We start from the raw sequence: 17,770 nt of genomic DNA, 5'->3' as shown, positions 1-17,770 counted from the left end.
CGCGTCGTCTGTCGTTAACCAATCAAAACATCCCATTTTATTACATTACTTGTGACGGGATGTTTAGATTGGTTAACGACAGACGACGTGACGCGCGACGCGCGACGCGTATAGTGGGAACGCAGCCTTAGGTTTGTGCGTGTTGCTCGAAATCCCTAAAAGTTTTTGCACTTAAAACGAGATAAGTATATATTCGTTGGACGTTGGAGAGAGAGAAAGAGAGAGAGAGAGAGAGAGTGAGAGAGAGCGCGAAGATTTTTAGTGCAAGAAGTGTAAGCAACATAAACAGACCTCATGTTGAGCAGTAAGGTAACGATCGAACGTGATTTGCTGAATCATTTAAATCAATAAGTATGAACCAATCCCGTTCGACTGGTGCCTCAGCTGCTCAGTGAGTACTGGGTATAGTGATGTTAGATGCATCCGCTCCTTACTGTTCCCGCGAAGATTCGTATAACCTCTTTTCTTGATTTTCGCTAGTGTTCCACACCCTTGTCGCTAGGTTAGCGACATATTTCCTCCTTGTCGTGTACTTTGCGATTGCCCGCGTCTGTCACGTAATAGAAACGTCTCTCGCGGAATAATGAAATCTTTAGATAACGAAAAGATTTGTCGACTTGCGATTTGACAGTTCGCTCTTGTCACTGTACGTATATACTAAGTGCCGACCGACCGAACGTTCTGCTTATGAATGCACGCGAAAAGAAATACGCACGATGAATACCGCCGCGAAATTTGCGCGAGCATTGTGATTTGCGCGAAAATTGCGGAATATTGACGGACACGGTTAATTATTTTACCATCCGATAACGGATCTGTCTTGGTTATTCGTTGAAAGGAAAAAGAAATAGGCTACATGAGACAGATCAATCTTGCATGATCCGCAAGTTCACGTCTGTGTGTCGAGTGATAATCTCGTAGTGTAACGTTTGTTTCTTCTAAACACTTTTAAACGGCCAAAATGTCAAAGAACAAACTCAACTTGACGTTACCACCTGGGTCAATAGAACCGGTACCAGAAGCATCACCGTCGCCACCGGTTCCACCTTTACCTGCGTACCCGGAACCTGCAGAGATGCCCGAGTAAGTCCACGAACAATCCTTCAAGTAGTTTCGAGTAGTACCAATATTAGTTGCTTTCCATTTCCACACTCAAGTGATCCGAGTCACTCAGTAATGTGAGTATTTTATACTCAGGTAAGATATGTCATTTTGTATTTACCTGCTTATTTTGGTGACAAAGCTATCGCATAATAATACAGGTCCATAGCCTCACTTTTAATGTGAGTCTATTAGTTTCGTTAAAGCACATGGTCTCGATTGTGGATAAAAACTCAGTTGAATCTCACTTGCCAGCTTGCAAAAAGAACGTGCATTTAACTGAGTTATGAGTGTCACAAGTGAGAATTACCTGAGTTTTGATGTAAATGGAAAGCAACTATTAGATGCTTTCCACTTGTGACATCATTCTGTCTTTATTATTCATTAATTACCAAAAAGGATAGAACGACGTCACAAGTGAGAATTATCTGAGTTTAGATGTAAATAGAAAGCACCTATTATGTGTTTCACATACGATAATTCCACCTCATCTATACTAGAACTTTGATGTAAAAATTAGGCCTGTTCTCTTTAGCTCAACCTACTTACACGGTTCATGTTTTCTCTTTTTTTTCTCCAACGTGAAAAGAAAAAGAGAAAAAATTACTATACAAGTTCAGCTAAAAAAACAGGCCTATTGTCTCAGATAGATATATATATATATATATATATATATATATATATATATATATATATATATATATATAATAAGTAAGCTCTTAGAGCTCTAGGTTGCAAGGAATGTTTACGACTCAAGGATGTCTCAATGTGTATTCGATCCCGATTAACTTGAAAATGGTTGCCAAATTCTCCATAAACCTATTTATTATTGACCTGTGTACTGCTCGAGTTTGTAAAGTTTATGTATATGTACGCCGTTACAAAATTATTATCTGCAAGTTTGTGATCTTAATTCTAAGATTATAATTTTTCACAGTGGCATGAGGGATACATTCAACATAGCGGCACTCCAAGAGAGACTGGAGGAGCTGGAAATGGACGAGGAACAAAGGAGACGACTAGAGAGCTTTCTGGGACAGAAACAAAGAGTTGGAGAACTTTGCGGCGAGGACTTTGAAAAATTAAGTGACTTGGGTTCCGGTAATGGTGGTGTTGTTTCGAAAGTCAAACATAAAAAATTTGGTGTTATAATGGCGATGAAGGTAAATGGGGACTCGTATACTTACAAAGTCATAGACATTTGCGGAGCACTAGCAATTTCTTTTTTTTACTTTTCAGCAAATACGCTTGGAAGTGAAGCCACTCATTAAGAAGCAAATAATTAGAGAATTAAAAGTCCTTCACGAATGTAACTTTGCACATATAGTTGGATTTTATGGTGCTTTTTGCAGGTAAACACTTTTAACAGCTATTTATATTTTCAAATATTTCTCGGGACACGCGCGTGTGTGTGTGTGTGTGTGTGTGTGTGCGCGCGCGCGCGCGCGCGCGCGTGTGTGTGTGTGTGTGTGTGTGTGTGTGTGTGTGTGTGTGAGACCATAGATACACGTGTATATGTATGTTGGGGGGAGGGGACTCATAGCTATGTGAATATACACGACGCTATCTATTTCAGTGGTGGAGAAATTTGTATATGTATGGAATATATGGATGGTGGATCATTAGACCAAATAATGAAAAGAGCAGGACGAATTCCAGAATCCATGATAAGTACAATCACGTGTGCTGTAAGTCAGATTTTTTATTATTGATATAAATAAAGAGGAAAAGAGAGAAAGAGGATCTCGCAATTAGGATAAATTCTATCGTAATGACGATTACTCTTCCAACTAAATAATAATAATAATAATGATAAGAAATACCGTAGTCTCGTAACGGTAAATTCTGATCGTCTAATCGTGAATGATAACACGCTCGAGATGTGAGACTCGCGCGTAACGGATAGTAGTTACGAGTATGTAAATTATTTGACGAACGGACAGTTATCTGCGAGTAATCGTTCGGTTCTTCCCTATGGAATCGTAATCGGAAAGAAGGATGTCAATAATACGTTTCTCTTTCCATGATTCCACCTGGAAAAAGACGAATACACAGACGTCTCAATTCGTCGTAGATCCAAAGAAATGCACCGAGCGGCAGGCAAGGCCAGTACCAATAGGCCATCAGTGGCATGGTCTTCAATACGTATTCCGTACCTGGGATATAGAGCAAGATCCCCGTTAGAATAACTTCGAAAACAAAGGAAAAGTTGACGAACCAGTTGGTCATTCCTTGTTGAAAGATGGAATTGCGCCTGGTCTTGCACATGACCAGATCTATCATTTGCGTTATAACGATAGAAAGGAAGTATCCGCTTTGCGCCTCCATCAAGAGATTCATTCGATTTTCGTAAGTCCACGTTTGGCCCCAGGAATCTTGTAGATCGTTGATGGATGGGTTCTCCCATTCTATTCGCAACCCCAACAGACGATCGGGCATAAAGCCGTTCAACATAAGTACCATGAAGTAAGTGTAAAATCCGGCCAACGACTGCGTCATTCCTATCTGGCCGTAGGTGATGGATATCAGACGCTTGTTGACCAGTTTGTCGTACTGAGGGTTTCTCGGCGCCCGGCGCATTATATCAGACTCGGGCAACTCGTAGGCGAGAGCGATCGCGGGAACCAGGTCGGTGCCGACGTCTATGCAGATTACCAGTTCGATGACCAACGGTAGGGGAATCGCGAGTAACAGGCCGCTCAACATCGGCAACATCTCCGGCACGCTCGACGTTAACGTGTACGCGATCGATTTCTTCAAGTTGTCGAATATCAGGCGGCCCTCCTCGACACCGGTGACGATCGACGCAAAATTGTCGTCCATGAGTATCATATCCGCGGCGTTCTTGGCAACGTCGGAACCGGCGATCCCCATCGCTACTCCTATGTCGGCCTTCCGCAACGCCGGTGAATCGTTGACACCGTCGCCGGTGACCGCGACGATCTCTCCCAGCCGTTGGCAGCTCTCCACGATTAGCAGCTTTTGCTGCGGCGACGTCCTCGCGAACACGATCTCCTCGTAACGGCGTATAACGTCGTCGAGCTCGCTCGCATCCATGTTCCTCAATTCGGCACCGGTGATGACAATCGCGGCGGCGGTGTCCGGCGGAGGAGTGACCGCTTGTTGCGAGTCGGTCACTTGCGAATAAGACTTGTCTCGCAGGACCGCTCGCTCGTAACGAGTCTCGTGGCCTTCGCTTATGATACCCACTTTCTTGGCGATCGCCATCGCCGTCACCGGATGATCACCCGTCACCATAATCACCTTGATACCGGCGGTGCGGCATTTGTGCACCGCCTCGGGCACGCCGGGCCTCGGGGGATCCTGCAGACTTATCAGCCCGACAAATCTGTATCCCTTGACGGGAAAGTTGTAGGACGCGGGCGAGTCGGTGTCGAACTTGTAATTCGGCCCGTACACGCTGGCGGGTAGATGCAGGTCGCAGTAAGCTAGAACGCGCTCGCCGAGGTAACCCAACTCGGTGCAGGCTCGACGGGATATCGCGTAATCGTTGGCGGCCATCTCCCTCGTCTCTCCGTCCGCCGTCAGGATCGTCGCGCAATTGTCCAGGATCACCTCCGGGGCGCCTTTCAATATCATCGTATAACCGTAGGCGTCCCGGTGTATCGACATCTGATACTTGGTCGTGGAGCTGAAGGGGATCTCGGCGACCTTCGAATGAGCCTCGCGGTACCTCTGCGTCGGATGGATGTGCTCGCAAAACTTGAGGATACCGGTCTCGGACGCGTCACCGATGATCTCGCGCTCCTCGATGGGCGCCAGCATGAAGGATTCGGCGGTAAACTCGGCACGCAGACAGAGAGTAGCGGCACGTAACATGACGCCGAAAGCCGGCTTCTCCAGCAGCAGGTCCCTCTCGACGCCGATTCTCTCGCCCGGCGGAAAGTTATACCTGGTGTGGCCGAACCACAAATTAGATACGGACATCTTGTTCTGCGTGAGCGTGCCCGTCTTGTCGGAGCAGATGGCCGACGTCGAGCCTAGAGTCTCAACCGCCTCCAGATTCTTCACCAGGCAGTTCTTACTCGCCATCTTCTGGGCGGTCAGCGTCAAGACTGTCGTCACGGTCACCAGCAGCACCTCGGGCACATTGGCGATAACTATGCCGAGCAGATAGGTAAACGCTCGCACGAGATTCGGTTCGAGCAGCAGCGACAGGCCGAAAAACCCCAGGCCGCACAGAACCGCCACGATCGTGATAATTTCGACGAAATGCCTGATCTCCTTAGCGATCGGCGTCTCGATCTTAGTGAGCTGCGACGTGAGACCGGCCAGACGGCCTATCATGGTGCGATCGCCCGTGGCGATCACGATCCCTTTGCCGTCACCCGCCACCGCGAACGACGTGGAGAAGGCCACGTTGGCGGACTCGAGGGGATTTCTGTCGGTGGGATAATCGGTGCGCGCCACCGGCTCGCTCTCGCCGGTGATGCTCGAGTTCTCGACCCTGAGCCCGCGGCACTCGATTATCCTGATGTCGGCCGGAATCTTGTCGCCCATGCGTATTTCCACCAGGTCGCCCAGAACCAGCTCCTCCGTGCCGAGGCGCAGTTTCACCCCGTCACGGATCACGGTGGCAAAGGTGGGCACCATCTTCTCGAAGGACTCCATCACCTTGATATTCTTGCTCTCCTGTATGTACGCGAATACCCCCGAGGTGACGCATATCGAAACGATGATTATGCCTAGCCATGCGATGCCAGTGTCGATCTCGTGCGTCAAATGAGTGACGCCGTACAGGACGAAGCATAGAATCGCGCAGACCCAGAGCAACGAGGCGAATCCGTGGAACATGCACTTGAGGAATTTGACGTATTCCGGCGTGACCCTGGGCGGTGACATTGCGTTCGGTCCATCTCGTTCCATGATTTTGCGCGCCTGCTCCCGTGTCAGGCCCGTTTCCGCGTTCGTGCCTAATCTTTCGTACAAAGTCTCCAAAGCTATTACGTGGTCGACGGTCTCCAATTCCTGATGCAGCTCTTGTATCTCCCGTTCGGTCAACCTCTTCTTGTGCAGGTGTATGGCGGACGCGCGAATCGGTTGATGCGGCGGTATAGAAGATACGCGATTCGGCTGCTGTGCCATTTGCTGCGCCTTCAAAGTGCTCTGCATTTCTTTAACGCAATAAACCTTTTTCAATGTCGAGACTCGCGGATACTTGGTTGCAAAAAAAGGAAAAAGAAATATACCTCTCTTTCTCTTCTTCTTCTTCTTCTTCTTCTTCTTCTTCTTCTTCTTCTTCTTCTTCTTTTCCTTTCCTCTTCTCTTCCTCTTCTTCTTCGCCTCCTCCTTCTCCTCCTCGATGACGATTCGTGAAATGACAATCTCCGCGTTAGATCATCTCATTGCCAGCTTGTCCGAGAATATACTAGCTTTGTATACTTTGTTCGCTTGTTTGCGATAAACTATCGTTTCTCCTTTACAGGTTTTAAAAGGTTTAACCTACTTGCGAGATAAGCATGCCATAATGCACCGGGACGTAAAACCAAGCAACATCTTGGTGAATAGCGCGGGCGAGATCAAACTCTGCGACTTTGGCGTTTCTGGACAACTGATTGATTCGATGGCTCATTCGTTCGTCGGCACGCGAAGTTACATGTCGGTAAGGGCCACGGCACGGGGTCGACGCTCATGATATTGCGCGTCGAGATTAATATCGAGCGTTTTTTTTTTTTACAGCCAGAAAGACTCCAGGGATCGCATTACTCGGTGCAGAGCGATATTTGGTCGCTCGGACTGTCACTCGTGGAAATGGCAATTGGAATGTATCCTATACCACCACCGGATGATAAGCTTCTAGCCTCGATATTCGGTTCAGAATGGGTGCAACACGCCGGGGAGAATCCGGCTGACCGTCAGGTCAAGGAGTCCACGCCGTCAACGAAAGGTTATTAGTACTTACTCGATTTACGCATTGTCGCGCATCGTCATTGTTGTGTATTTTCGAATGTTAATCGATGCAATTCTTTATCGCGTAGGCACGCACGCTCCCAAGCCCTTGGCGGTATTCGAGCTGTTGGAACTGATAGTCAATGAACCACCGCCGAGACTGCCATCCGGATTATTCAGCAACGCTTTCATAGATTTCACCGATCGGTGTTTAAAGAGAAACCCAAACGACAGGGCAGACTTGAAAACGTTGACGGTACGTCCCTCTGTTTCTCGTATAAAAACGTTTGACGGTTGACAGCTTGACGGAAGGAGAAACGTCATCCAACGTGTGTGTTTTAGAATCACGAGTGGATAAAGAAAGCCGAGTCGGAGAACGTAGACCTCGCTGGATGGGTGTGTCGCACGCTGAACCTGCAACCGTCTACGCCAACGCACTTGTCGACTGTGCAGTCCTGAATAAATGTAACTCTTACATACTTGACTACGTATATTCGCGTTCAGTACTCCTAAGTTACGTCTCAGTTCATTTAGGTTTTCATTCGGCCAAACGGTGGCGTATATCCCTTACGTCTTCTTTCCTATATCGCGCGATATCTTTTTTACAAAATTAATGTAGACCTACCAATACTTTTGGTAGATGTGCCAGATCTGTTGACCGACACGGTATCACTGTTCACTCTTGAGCATTACGCGAATGATTACTGAAGGATTTAGTTACAAAGGCAGTCGTAAGGAATCCAATTGATACCACGTTGTCATGTATCTTGGCTACTTTCTTAGTTTTACAGGGAGAAACGACTACGTTGTAATATGTGTAATAATCTGTCAAGTATCACCGTGATGTATAAGTGAAATACTTGTCTTGCGAATTGATTCTTGCGAGTCGGAGTCACGTTTCGCTCGGACTTTGCTCGTCCAAGTAATTTGTACGCAGCACGCCACTGTGCCAAATATTAATTTCGTAAGATTCACTTTACGTGTTCGTCTTATGCTTCTGTTGAAAGTATGTAAGATAACAAATTGCAATATAAGTTTATTATTAGATTCATGGGCAAATTATGTTCCCCGTGATATGATATTAGGATGCGCGAATGAGCATTAAACTTACGAACGTCGTTTGAAAAAATTAATTAGATCGAGTTACTTGTATAAGATTTGTACCTGACATCCGTAGAAACGTTATTTACACGATCAAAAATTTCATTCTTGATCACGTTAAACCGTTGTTTTTATATCGATGCATGACACTTTGATTAAACACGGTTGCAATCTTTATTTTCACTCGTTCATTCATACACGTGCGCGTGTGTGCGTGCCCCATACATACGCGCATTCGCGCGCGCGCGTTTTTCACATAGTGATCATTTTAAAAAGAGGCAACCTAGAGAAAATATTTTGATAATATAATTCAAGTCCTTGAAATTAATTCGCTTGCGAATTTATCAACATTAATGTATCAACTTACATTTATTAGACTCTTGTATACATTTAAGATGTAAAAAAAAATCAATTCTGTCATCGCATAATAATCAATCTTTCAGTACATTGGCAAACGTACAAAGTAGAAAGAAACTTGTATGATTTTTCACATAATCGCGATTTGCATTACGAATGATGAAATACTTTAAAACGCGAATTGAGCTATTTACATACTCGATAGGATTTAGAATATTTCATTATAAATTTTTTTGCTGCAAAGTATACGTGCGTACAGTGGGTGATATTTTCGATTCCTTCCTAGTGCTAAATGTGCGATAAAGACTGGATTTATTATCGGTATTTTATATTAATTTAAAATTATAAAATGCATGATAGTAATAGAGCGAAGTATCTCACATTTTCATTTTGTTGATGAATAATGAAAATAAAATATACATATGTGTGCGTGTGCCTGCGTGCGTGCGTACGTGTGTGTGCGTGCGTGTGCGTGCGTGTGTGTGTGCATACACATGATTCAACTGTAACGAAAAAATTGACCTTTTGTGCATCCAATTGCATGTCAAGTCTTATCGTGCAATTTTTATAAATGTATTTTGAGAAACGTCTTGTCATTTTATGGTCAACGTGAAATTCACGAATATTTGCCAAATTAAATGCTAATAGAAGTTCTCTTTATTTCATTGTCTCATCTTTATCGGTATGCTTCGTTAAATGTAAATTGCTGCAATTTTCCGGTAATTTAAACAGAAATTTAATCGTGCAACGCTTAATCAATGATTACATTATTATTGATATAAAAGTTGACAGACGGCACATATTTCATCAGCGGTGAAAGTGCGCAAACAATGCAATAGCATCATTGTGGGAAATACGAATAGATTGCGAATAGTATTATGATGACCGATTTGTCGTTCGTTGAAATGTCTTGTGCTGAATATATTTTGTACATGTGATCTACTACAAGTTGGTCTCATATCGCATGTAATGACTGTCTAAGTCCAAGTCATTGGTTGACTTGAAATTAATCAACGGTTTAAAGTATTACGAGTGTCTCTATGTGTACACACACACGCGCGCGAAAGAGAGAGAGAGAGAGAGAGAGAGAGAGAGAGAGAGTATATATAACTTGTGTATACATATGCCGTGAGATACTTCTCCATGTGTGTATATGTATGAGAGCGTAAGACGCTCAAGAATTTAAGTCATATTACGTTTATATCGCGATCAACGGCAACACAATAATATAGTAAAGACAAACGCATATAATGCATACATTGTTGTAAAATGGTTTCCATTATCTACCATAGGAAGACAATACACACGATTGAAAGATATCCGCGAAAAGATCGTGTCGTAATATGTATGGAAATGCCAATATAATTTAGCAATTTTATCAAGCGATGATTCATAATTTTGCGCAAAGTTCGTAATTCCTAGCACTTATTAAAATATGTGCACATTCCTTGTTGCATATATGTGCATAATAATTGCAGTTGTATTGATTCATTGTCTAAACGTTATTAATTATAAATACAATAAAATCATCAATGTTGTAATTCTACGCTAGATATCTGAAAAAAACCCAAGTGCGGATACCTAATGATATCGAGAGAGTGGAGAAAATGGAACGATATAAAACAGACTTCTCTGATAGAGAACGGATAAAGCTGCAGGTATGTATCGTCAGACTGGTACTGGAATTTATGTGGTAGATGAAGATGAACTTACACGTTTGCTTTATTTTATCGCACTTTATTATCGCGTAATACTTGATATAATAAATATATACATGTGTACGTGTACGTGAGTGGGTGTGGATGTGCGCGCGTGTGTATTCATGAATCGTTTGATCGTAGCGTTATATTCGTGGGATCAAGTATCTCTAAAGTCAACGGTCATGTATAAATAGGACAGCGTGTAACGAGACATACGAAATCTTAGGAACCTCAATGACGGTAAGACTAATCGTAGAAAAAAATCGGTTAGAACCGTAGAAAATTGTGATATAGAGAGAGAGTGGTTAATAATCGGAATAACGATCTAATTCATCGGGTTCTCTACGGTATATATCGTCGTCCGAATAGTCCGTATAATCTGAATATTCTATATAATCGGAATATTCTGTATAATCTGAATCTCCATCGTACCAAGAATCCAGCTCATCCACGAGACACGTATTAGACACGCTACCAATATCAGACAAATCGACGTTAACTATATGCAATAGCGGAGGCAGTCTCTCTTGACCTATTTCTTTCTTAGTGAGAATTGCTGTTCCCCCAACGATCATCTTCAACATCGCGTTATTAGTTCGACCGCTACAAACGTCTTTAGCAACCTCAAGAGTGGGGTCCTTAATATTCCTACATCCGGAGAGATCTAACAATTGTAATTCGGGCGAGGATTGGATGAGCGTTGTCATGCCCCGATCGCTAAATAGACATCTTCGGCACTCCAATTCTTTTAAGCCACACACGTTTTTCAAGCCATCGTCAGTAATTTGACGCATATAACTGACGATTAATTTTTCTAGTCTTACTAACGTAGCGATAGCCGTTAATCCGACATCGCTCACATTGGAGCAACCTGTTGGATATGGAAGGATAATTTAAAAATAGGATTAAAAAAGTGGCAAACATAATATATATATTTACCTGTAATGTCTACGTTGGTAAGCTGCTGACAATGTTGTACTAAATCGGTGAGGAAATCGTCCGATATCTTAGGATTGTACGTGATTTTTAAAACTTGCAGATCGACAAGGTGAATTAAATACAACATATCCGCCGTTTGTGCGGAGGGAAAGTCTCCATCGAGCTCCAATGTTCTTAAACTTTTACAATGCTGACCGACAACTTCCAATGTGTGTTTAGCTATACCGATACATTCGTTTATCGCGAGATGTTTCAAATTTTCGAGCTCCTTTAGTGCCTGTGTACGTGACACAATATCCATGATGTATCACCGATCGAAAAGTGAAAAGTGAAAAGTGAACAACAATCTATTTACCATTGAAAGGTGAGTGTCCCGAAGACAGTCGCAACGGTCCAATATAATTGTATGCATAGTTTGCTCCGGCAAGCATAATAAGCATTTGCCCAAAATGTTATTTCTAGTTATCGCGAGATATTCCAAGTTTTGATTTAGCTTAAAGAGAGACTTCAACTCGTTGTCACAACTATATGTGGATGGTCCTAAATTAAACTTGGTTATGTTTCTACAATTATTTGCTAATGTACGTATACCTGACGCGCAAACTGTCAGTGCGGTAACGTCGATACTCGTAAGATTAGGGCAAAGTTTCCCGATAACGGTCAACGTGCTTTGGCTTAAATAATGAATCGGGTCATTTAGGTTTATTCGCGTTAAGAATCTGCCACATTTAAGCAATATTTTACGAAGCAAAGCCGTACGGATGGTATGGATGTACGTGAAACCCCATGTAGACGGCGAGAGATCCAATGTCTTAATCATACGCCAGGAATCTTGGCTTAAATCTCTCCAGCGCTTGCAAACTGTAAATATAGTAGGGGGATAATGTATACAAGGTCGCGATATGTATAAAATCTTCAACATACACACACACACACACACACACTCACACACCATGCGTTTGAATAAGATACTCGCCTATCTCTATGCGGACTCTATCTATAATTGGCAAAAACAGGAAGATATGTCTCAAGCAATCGTCGTTCAGCATATGGATGGATACCATTTCGGTGTCATTTTGCAGATACTTGTGAACGTATTGTTCCGTGCTGAGCTTTCTTTCGCAAGTTTTGTTCGAGTCTTTTCCCATCGTATACAATCTCTGCTCCGTACTGTCAGGTTGATGCCAAGAATCTGCGGCCATCACCCTTAAATCTCTGTTGTGCAATCTTATGCGCTTCCTACTCCCGTCTTGCATCGCTCTACAAACAATTGGTTACAAACAACCATTGTTTGTCAATAATTTGCTAGTGTGTAGCCTCCTTGAAACTTACGTCACTGCATCTGCCACTTTAGTAAACGTAACAAACGCATAGTTACTTTTCCCCTGATTTCTACGCAAGTAGCAACTCTCAACGTTTCCATACGTAGAAAAGTAACTGCGTAAGTCCTTGAAAGTTGTCTGGAATAAAATTTGTCAGACAGACAGACGGATAGTCAGACAAATATGATAGAATTATATGCGTTAGTAAAATATTGTTTATGCCGCCACATAACATTTATGGCATAAAAATTGAGAGAAACAAAGACAAGATACAAACCCTTTCAGCCAAATTGCTGACGAATAATTTTCGTATCGGTACGCCGTCAACCATTTCCGAACGTAGGCAATCTGAGCGAAAGGACAACAGTCATAAGACAGACGTGGTTCAGCCGATAAGTTTTCGTTGAAGATTAAACGAATATAAATATAAATGCAAACGTAAATCCAAAATTCAGGCCGCTTACCGTCCGATACGACTACGCTTATGTGATGAAGCATTTCGGCATAATCAAATTCTAAAGTATCGTCCATCGTTGTTGATTTCTATCTCGCAAACACCTTGTCTCTTTATATCATGCTTTTTATACCTCAATTTCGTATATAGCTCTCTTCAATGATTTTATTTTCTTCTATTTTTTTTGCACCGATATGCACGAGAGACCAACGAAATGACCGCGTAAATGTGACCCCAGGACTCCCGGGACCGCGACACCGCGACCGGGACGGGAGAACCTTCGTACGACAGAGAGCTGAGAGACGCCAGACGGAGAAACAGTGACAGTAAACAGATATATATATATATATATATATATATATATATAACACAAGCCTAGTTTCCACTGAGTCTTCAATTCGCGATCCTGCGATCCTGCGCTTCCGGTTTAATGTATAGTCGCGGACAGAAAGGTTGTCCGAAAGGTTGTCCGACTTTGAGCCGTATTCATAGTATGAATACGGGTGTATAAGTCGGACAACCTTTCTGTCCACGAGTGTACATACATACTGTTTCCACTGGTTTCATTAGGTTTGTTCGCGTCGCATGCCCCACCATGCTCCTAATCACTCCAACGCACTCCAAAAACTCATCTGCTCCAATCGCCACCTTTTATCCGTGATTCAAGTGCTCTTGGTGTTTATTGGAGTATGCGACGCGAACAAACCTATTTAGAGTCTGGCCATAAGGCGATATCGTCAAAATCCTGCGAAAGAGAGAGAAAGAGAGAAGGATATAAGAGAGAGAAAGCGTATCTTTCTCTTTCTCTCTTATATCTCTTTTCTCTTTCTGCATCCCTCATGCATCAATCATGTGCAGTTGCTGTCAATAGGTCTGTTCTTTTTAGTTAAAGTTAATCTTTTCTTTTTTTCTCTCTCTCCAACGTGAAAAGAAAAAGAGGAAAGATGAACCGTATACAAACATACATACAACAAGTTCAGTTAAAAAGAACAGGCTTAATGTTCATTTTTTATTAACGAGATGAATCTTCAGACAGAAAAATGATAGACTGATGTATCGTCATTTAACAACATTTGACGAAAAGAAATGTCTGAAAAGCCTTGGTTTGCGTGATTTACAGTGATTTACGGTGAGAAATATAATTTTACAAAATTTTCCTATAAACATGAACTATATATCGACATATGTAAAATTCATTAACTACGTGATATTTGTTAACGCTGTATGTACAGAGATTAAAGAAAGATTTGTTTAAGAATAAAAAATATACACAATTAAATTTAAAATTACAATTGTATCATTTTTTTCCGAGTAAAACGATTAATTGCTTTCCGATTGTAAAGAATTAGACTTTTTCCATTTTTCTGTAAACTCCAATACTTTTACTCTTTGTTCCTCAAAACTTTGTTTTTTTGGTTTGCGCCACAGGTTGTGATCCAAATCCAGCATTCCTCCTATTATTTCCTTAAAAAAAAAATCAATAAAAAACATCAGTTTACGTTAAAAACTTAAGTCTTGGCGTGAATAATTTTAATATAATAATTTGTGAGTATGTCTCTCACCTTGGCAAAATTCCGCGGAAACATTTCCTCGTCCTCGATCACATGAGCATAACCAGGATGCGAAGCAAATTCTACCATAAAATATGACAAACCATTCGGTATGGCGTGGCGTATACCTTTACACGTTAGATCAACAATTTTCTTATTGACGGACCATTCAATTTCGCATTCCAATAAAGCTTTCTGTAAAAGAAAGAAGCCAACTATTAAAGTTTAAAGATTAACAATATGAATCTTATATCGTAATGCAATGATTTACTTACCTTAAAATATATCGGTGCCAACTCGCCAATCTCTTTCGGTAAGGGAATACATTCTAATTGCATGTGTGAAAATTTACAACGTCTTTTATACACTTCAAAGAATATCGGATAAAGATCTTCTTTCGTAAACATCTTTATTAATTTTCTTTTCAATTCCTGTAAAAATGTATGTCAATCATGCAATTTCATGTCATCGTGTAGAATAGACAGTGTGGTACTGATGAGAAATTAATTATATATACAATCACCTTCAACCTATCCCATACATCTTCGTCTAATTGCAACTGACACGCCACGTGTTGTACAGGAGTCAGTATACAATGACCACTACTCAAGGAGGTACAAGCGGGCAGGCTTAAGCAAATCACAGAGTCCATTGCGACGACCATGTGCTTCAACATATTTTTCGAATCAAGGCACCACCAACAATTTTCCATACATTTAGATAAATCTTTGTGCTCTTTAATCGCCTGTGTACGATCCAACTTGTCTTGTCTCGCTTCCAAATCTGTTTGTATAATTTGTCGCTCAAATATATCATCCATGTGATCCATGCTCTGCAAAAGGAGATATTATTTTCGATATTATTTTCAATATTCATTCAACGATTTCAAGTTCGCTCAATCGACTTACTCTAGAAGCGAGTTTAGTGAAAATTGCTTCGTCTTCATTCGTGGACCTTCCTTTCTCTCGTTGAAACTGCGATAAAAATTTGCGTTACAATTGCGTTACGATCCTTGAGACTTTTCGAGACTAATCGTTTCCAAAACCATTACTCACCATTTCTCGTAAGGAATATTTATCATCGTCTACGAAATGGCGCACTCTCTCACCAGAGATATGTGTCTCGATAGTTTTCTTCTTTCCGTAATTTTCTCGCTTAGATTGACTTCTAGGTTGTATCGGTCTTGCGGTACCTAATATGCATATAATACTTCCATGTAATTTCAATGTGAACATGATTCATTTTCACAATTATTTCAAACGAAAGAAAAATGCGCGTACCTTTTGCATCGGTTCTCGTGAGAATTACATCATCCTCCTGCGCATTGGTATTACATGATGCAACGTGCTTTCTCGCGTCCTCTAATTGGATTTTAAGGTGCGCTGCCAATTCCTAGACGAATAAATCCATTCCAATAAGTAAAAAACCAGTAAGATTGAAACAAGTTAAAAGTGACATTTAACAACATTTAATAAAACAGGAAGCATACATCATCGCCCATTAATTCAGCTTTAATAATTCTTGCTCCTAATTTGTTCATTTCCGCTTCGGTCAAGACAATGCTTTTTCCCTCATCTATGTCATTCGTGCTGTTAACGTTCCCTAAATCGACTTCTTTCGGCTCGGACGCAGGTAACTCGATAACTTGACGTTCTTTATCTTTTTTCCAATTTTTCATACGACTACTGGCAGGCATAGTCCGTTGATAACAATCGTCGTTATCTTTGGGTCTTTGATAAGTTTGTTTTAACTCGGCGCGACGTTGGGACGAATAGTCAGATGTTGTGTATTTTTCAACACGGTCTCTACTTTTAGATCTCGATCTCGAATGCTTTCTCATTCTCAGACCGGAAATTCTATAGGAATCTTCATTGTTTCTGTCATTGTGTGATCTTTTGCGATACAGTTTATTCCGTTCGGCACTGGACACTCTTTCTGCTTCGGTTATCATCGTTCGTATAGTTTCTAGGGACTAAGAAAAACAGCTTTATTTCTATCATTAATAATTAACGTAGCATTTCGTACAAGTTGTGTTATCTCTCAATTAACTTACACCCCAACGTTCAGCAGCCACTTCCTCTAGACATTTACCATGTCGAACAGCTTGTTCCTCGGCACGCCGAAGACTCTTTTTTAGCCACGTTGCATCCAAAATCTTGGGATTGTCAGGTTTTCCTGGATTCCTTTGAGGTAACCCATCACCTCCGTCTTTCCAGTATGGATTCAATTCTCTGTCACTTTGCCCTGGTTCATTTGGAAGAATCTCAGCCTTGCTGCCTTCCTCCGTTGTATCTGATCCTTGTAGTTTCGCACTGGACTTTGATAAATATGGAACAAAACTTTCCACATTCATCCATTCGTCTCTTTTAATCTGATTTTCTTGTACTTTACAATCAGCAAGATTTTCAATAGTACACGACGAGACTTGTCCTCCATCATTTCTCTCCACCCATTCAAATTTATCGCTGTCGTCGTTTTCCTAAAAATATTTTATAACAATTTTATATCGTACAGTTGTATAAATGTTAACTAAGAAAAATTGTAAAATCTTTGATATTCACGCTGCTTGAGGATGAGCATTTTCTCTTTTTCTTACGCTTCTTGTTTTCCTTTTTATTAACTTTTCTCTTTTTAGATTTGGACTTGTTGCTTGATTTCCTGTGCGCAACAGAGCCGATATCTTCATTCTTGTATTTGACTTTGTCAATTTGTGTTTTACAAGTATCTACGCGATCCTGTAAAAAAATACAACTAGTAATGCACATGGAAAGTATTACTCGAGAAATACATATGTACATATTTTACGAAACTTATGAAATAAAGTAGCAAATAAGAATTACCATAACCGTGTGCTCGCCCGCTAGCGAACTGCTAGATGTTTGAGAAATTCGGTATTTCAATCTTTTAATAATTCTTTGGGATCGTTTTTTTAATAATTCTCTTGAATTCTTGAATCAACAGATATTTATATATCTCGTTATGTGTTGTTATGTGGGTTATGTCGTTATGTGTATCGACTCAGGGTGCGTTCCGTTTCTCGCATAATGCGCGCATGAACATAGTAAACGTTACGTATACTATAGATAAATGCGCGCATATGCGCGCATATGCACGTTACGGAACGCGGCCTCAAGGCCGTCACACACAAAATGCATAACGTCGCATAAGCATAGCATAAGACCGTTGGACCAATGAGCATCTTACGTAAATTAATATGGCGACATTATGCTGGATGCTCATTGGTCCAGCGGTCTTGTGCTATGCTTATGCTACGCTATGCATTTTGTGTATTATAGCCTTCAGTAATGAAGTAATGATGGGTTTTCATGCTCATGG

At 41.6% G+C, this 17,770-nt stretch overlaps 4 protein-coding genes across 4 annotated transcripts; 1 reads left to right on the top strand and 3 right to left on the bottom strand.

The window, feature by feature from the left end:
* Window positions 1-422: 422 nt before the first annotated feature.
* Dsor1 (mitogen-activated protein kinase kinase 1) lies at window positions 423-10,010 on the top strand. The gene is made up of 8 exons (XM_071716210.1): window positions 423-1,083; window positions 2,039-2,264; window positions 2,341-2,453; window positions 2,678-2,789; window positions 6,548-6,724; window positions 6,802-7,009; window positions 7,101-7,267; window positions 7,354-10,010. The coding sequence occupies exons 1-8, from the start codon at window positions 962-964 to the stop codon at window positions 7,468-7,470; spliced, it is 1,242 nt and encodes a 413-aa protein (XP_071572311.1). The 5' UTR covers window positions 423-961; the 3' UTR covers window positions 7,471-10,010.
* Window positions 2,784-6,234, bottom strand: LOC139778314 (sodium/potassium-transporting ATPase subunit alpha). Its single transcript, XM_071716190.1, has one exon. The coding sequence runs from the start codon at window positions 6,232-6,234 to the stop codon at window positions 3,103-3,105; it is 3,132 nt and encodes a 1,043-aa protein (XP_071572291.1). The 3' UTR covers window positions 2,784-3,102.
* A 175-nt stretch (window positions 10,011-10,185) lies between the features above and the next one.
* Window positions 10,186-13,424, bottom strand: LOC139778321 (putative RNA-binding protein EEED8.10). The gene is made up of 7 exons (XM_071716207.1): window positions 12,895-13,424; window positions 12,708-12,778; window positions 12,441-12,568; window positions 12,085-12,368; window positions 11,464-11,969; window positions 11,109-11,385; window positions 10,186-11,040 (listed from the first exon to the last, which is right to left on the bottom strand). The coding sequence occupies exons 1-7, from the start codon at window positions 12,959-12,961 to the stop codon at window positions 10,475-10,477; spliced, it is 1,899 nt and encodes a 632-aa protein (XP_071572308.1). The 5' UTR covers window positions 12,962-13,424; the 3' UTR covers window positions 10,186-10,474.
* Window positions 13,425-13,859: 435 nt separating this feature from the next.
* LOC139778319 (CWF19-like protein 2) lies at window positions 13,860-17,727 on the bottom strand. Its single transcript, XM_071716204.1, has 11 exons — window positions 17,275-17,727; window positions 16,996-17,169; window positions 16,488-16,913; window positions 15,924-16,406; window positions 15,715-15,826; window positions 15,490-15,626; window positions 15,343-15,408; window positions 14,958-15,266; window positions 14,710-14,865; window positions 14,447-14,629; window positions 13,860-14,348 (listed from the first exon to the last, which is right to left on the bottom strand). The coding sequence occupies exons 1-11, from the start codon at window positions 17,275-17,277 to the stop codon at window positions 14,205-14,207; spliced, it is 2,193 nt and encodes a 730-aa protein (XP_071572305.1). The 5' UTR covers window positions 17,278-17,727; the 3' UTR covers window positions 13,860-14,204.
* Window positions 17,728-17,770: the final 43 nt, after the last annotated feature.

Source organism: Temnothorax nylanderi, unplaced genomic scaffold (genome assembly GCF_030848795.1).
Source record: "Temnothorax nylanderi isolate EJ_2023f unplaced genomic scaffold, tnyl_v1.0 TNYL_tig0179_pilon, whole genome shotgun sequence".
NCBI classification, from domain to species: Eukaryota; Metazoa; Arthropoda; class Insecta; order Hymenoptera; family Formicidae; genus Temnothorax; species Temnothorax nylanderi.
This window is presented reverse-complemented; position numbering and strand designations above follow the sequence as displayed.

What these genes read in the sequence shown, in the direction of transcription:
- LOC139778314 (XM_071716190.1), bottom strand. Translation starts at nt 6,234, where the DNA reads ATGCAGAGCACTTTGAAGGCGCAGCAAATGGCACAGCAGCCGAATCGC.
- LOC139778321 (XM_071716207.1), bottom strand. Translation starts at nt 12,961, where the DNA reads ATGGACGATACTTTAGAATTTGATTATGCCGAAATGCTTCATCACATA. An exon ending in AAGCGTAGTCGTATCGGACG is followed by an intron (nt 12,779 to 12,894) that starts GTAAGCGGCCTG and finishes CCTTTCGCTCAG; the next exon opens with ATTGCCTACGTTCGGAAATG. An exon ending in TCAGCAATTTGGCTGAAAGG is followed by an intron (nt 12,569 to 12,707) that starts GTTTGTATCTTG and finishes ATTTTATTCCAG; the next exon opens with ACAACTTTCAAGGACTTACG.
- LOC139778319 (XM_071716204.1), bottom strand. An exon ending in CACGAGAACCGATGCAAAAG is followed by an intron (nt 15,627 to 15,714) that starts GTACGCGCATTT and finishes TATGCATATTAG; the next exon opens with GTACCGCAAGACCGATACAA. An exon ending in TGGCACCGATATATTTTAAG is followed by an intron (nt 14,630 to 14,709) that starts GTAAGTAAATCA and finishes TTTCTTTTACAG; the next exon opens with AAAGCTTTATTGGAATGCGA.
- Dsor1 (XM_071716210.1), top strand. Translation starts at nt 962, where the DNA reads ATGTCAAAGAACAAACTCAACTTGACGTTACCACCTGGGTCAATAGAA. An exon ending in GTCCACGCCGTCAACGAAAG is followed by an intron (nt 7,010 to 7,100) that starts GTTATTAGTACT and finishes TTTATCGCGTAG; the next exon opens with GCACGCACGCTCCCAAGCCC. An exon ending in CAGACTTGAAAACGTTGACG is followed by an intron (nt 7,268 to 7,353) that starts GTACGTCCCTCT and finishes TGTGTGTTTTAG; the next exon opens with AATCACGAGTGGATAAAGAA.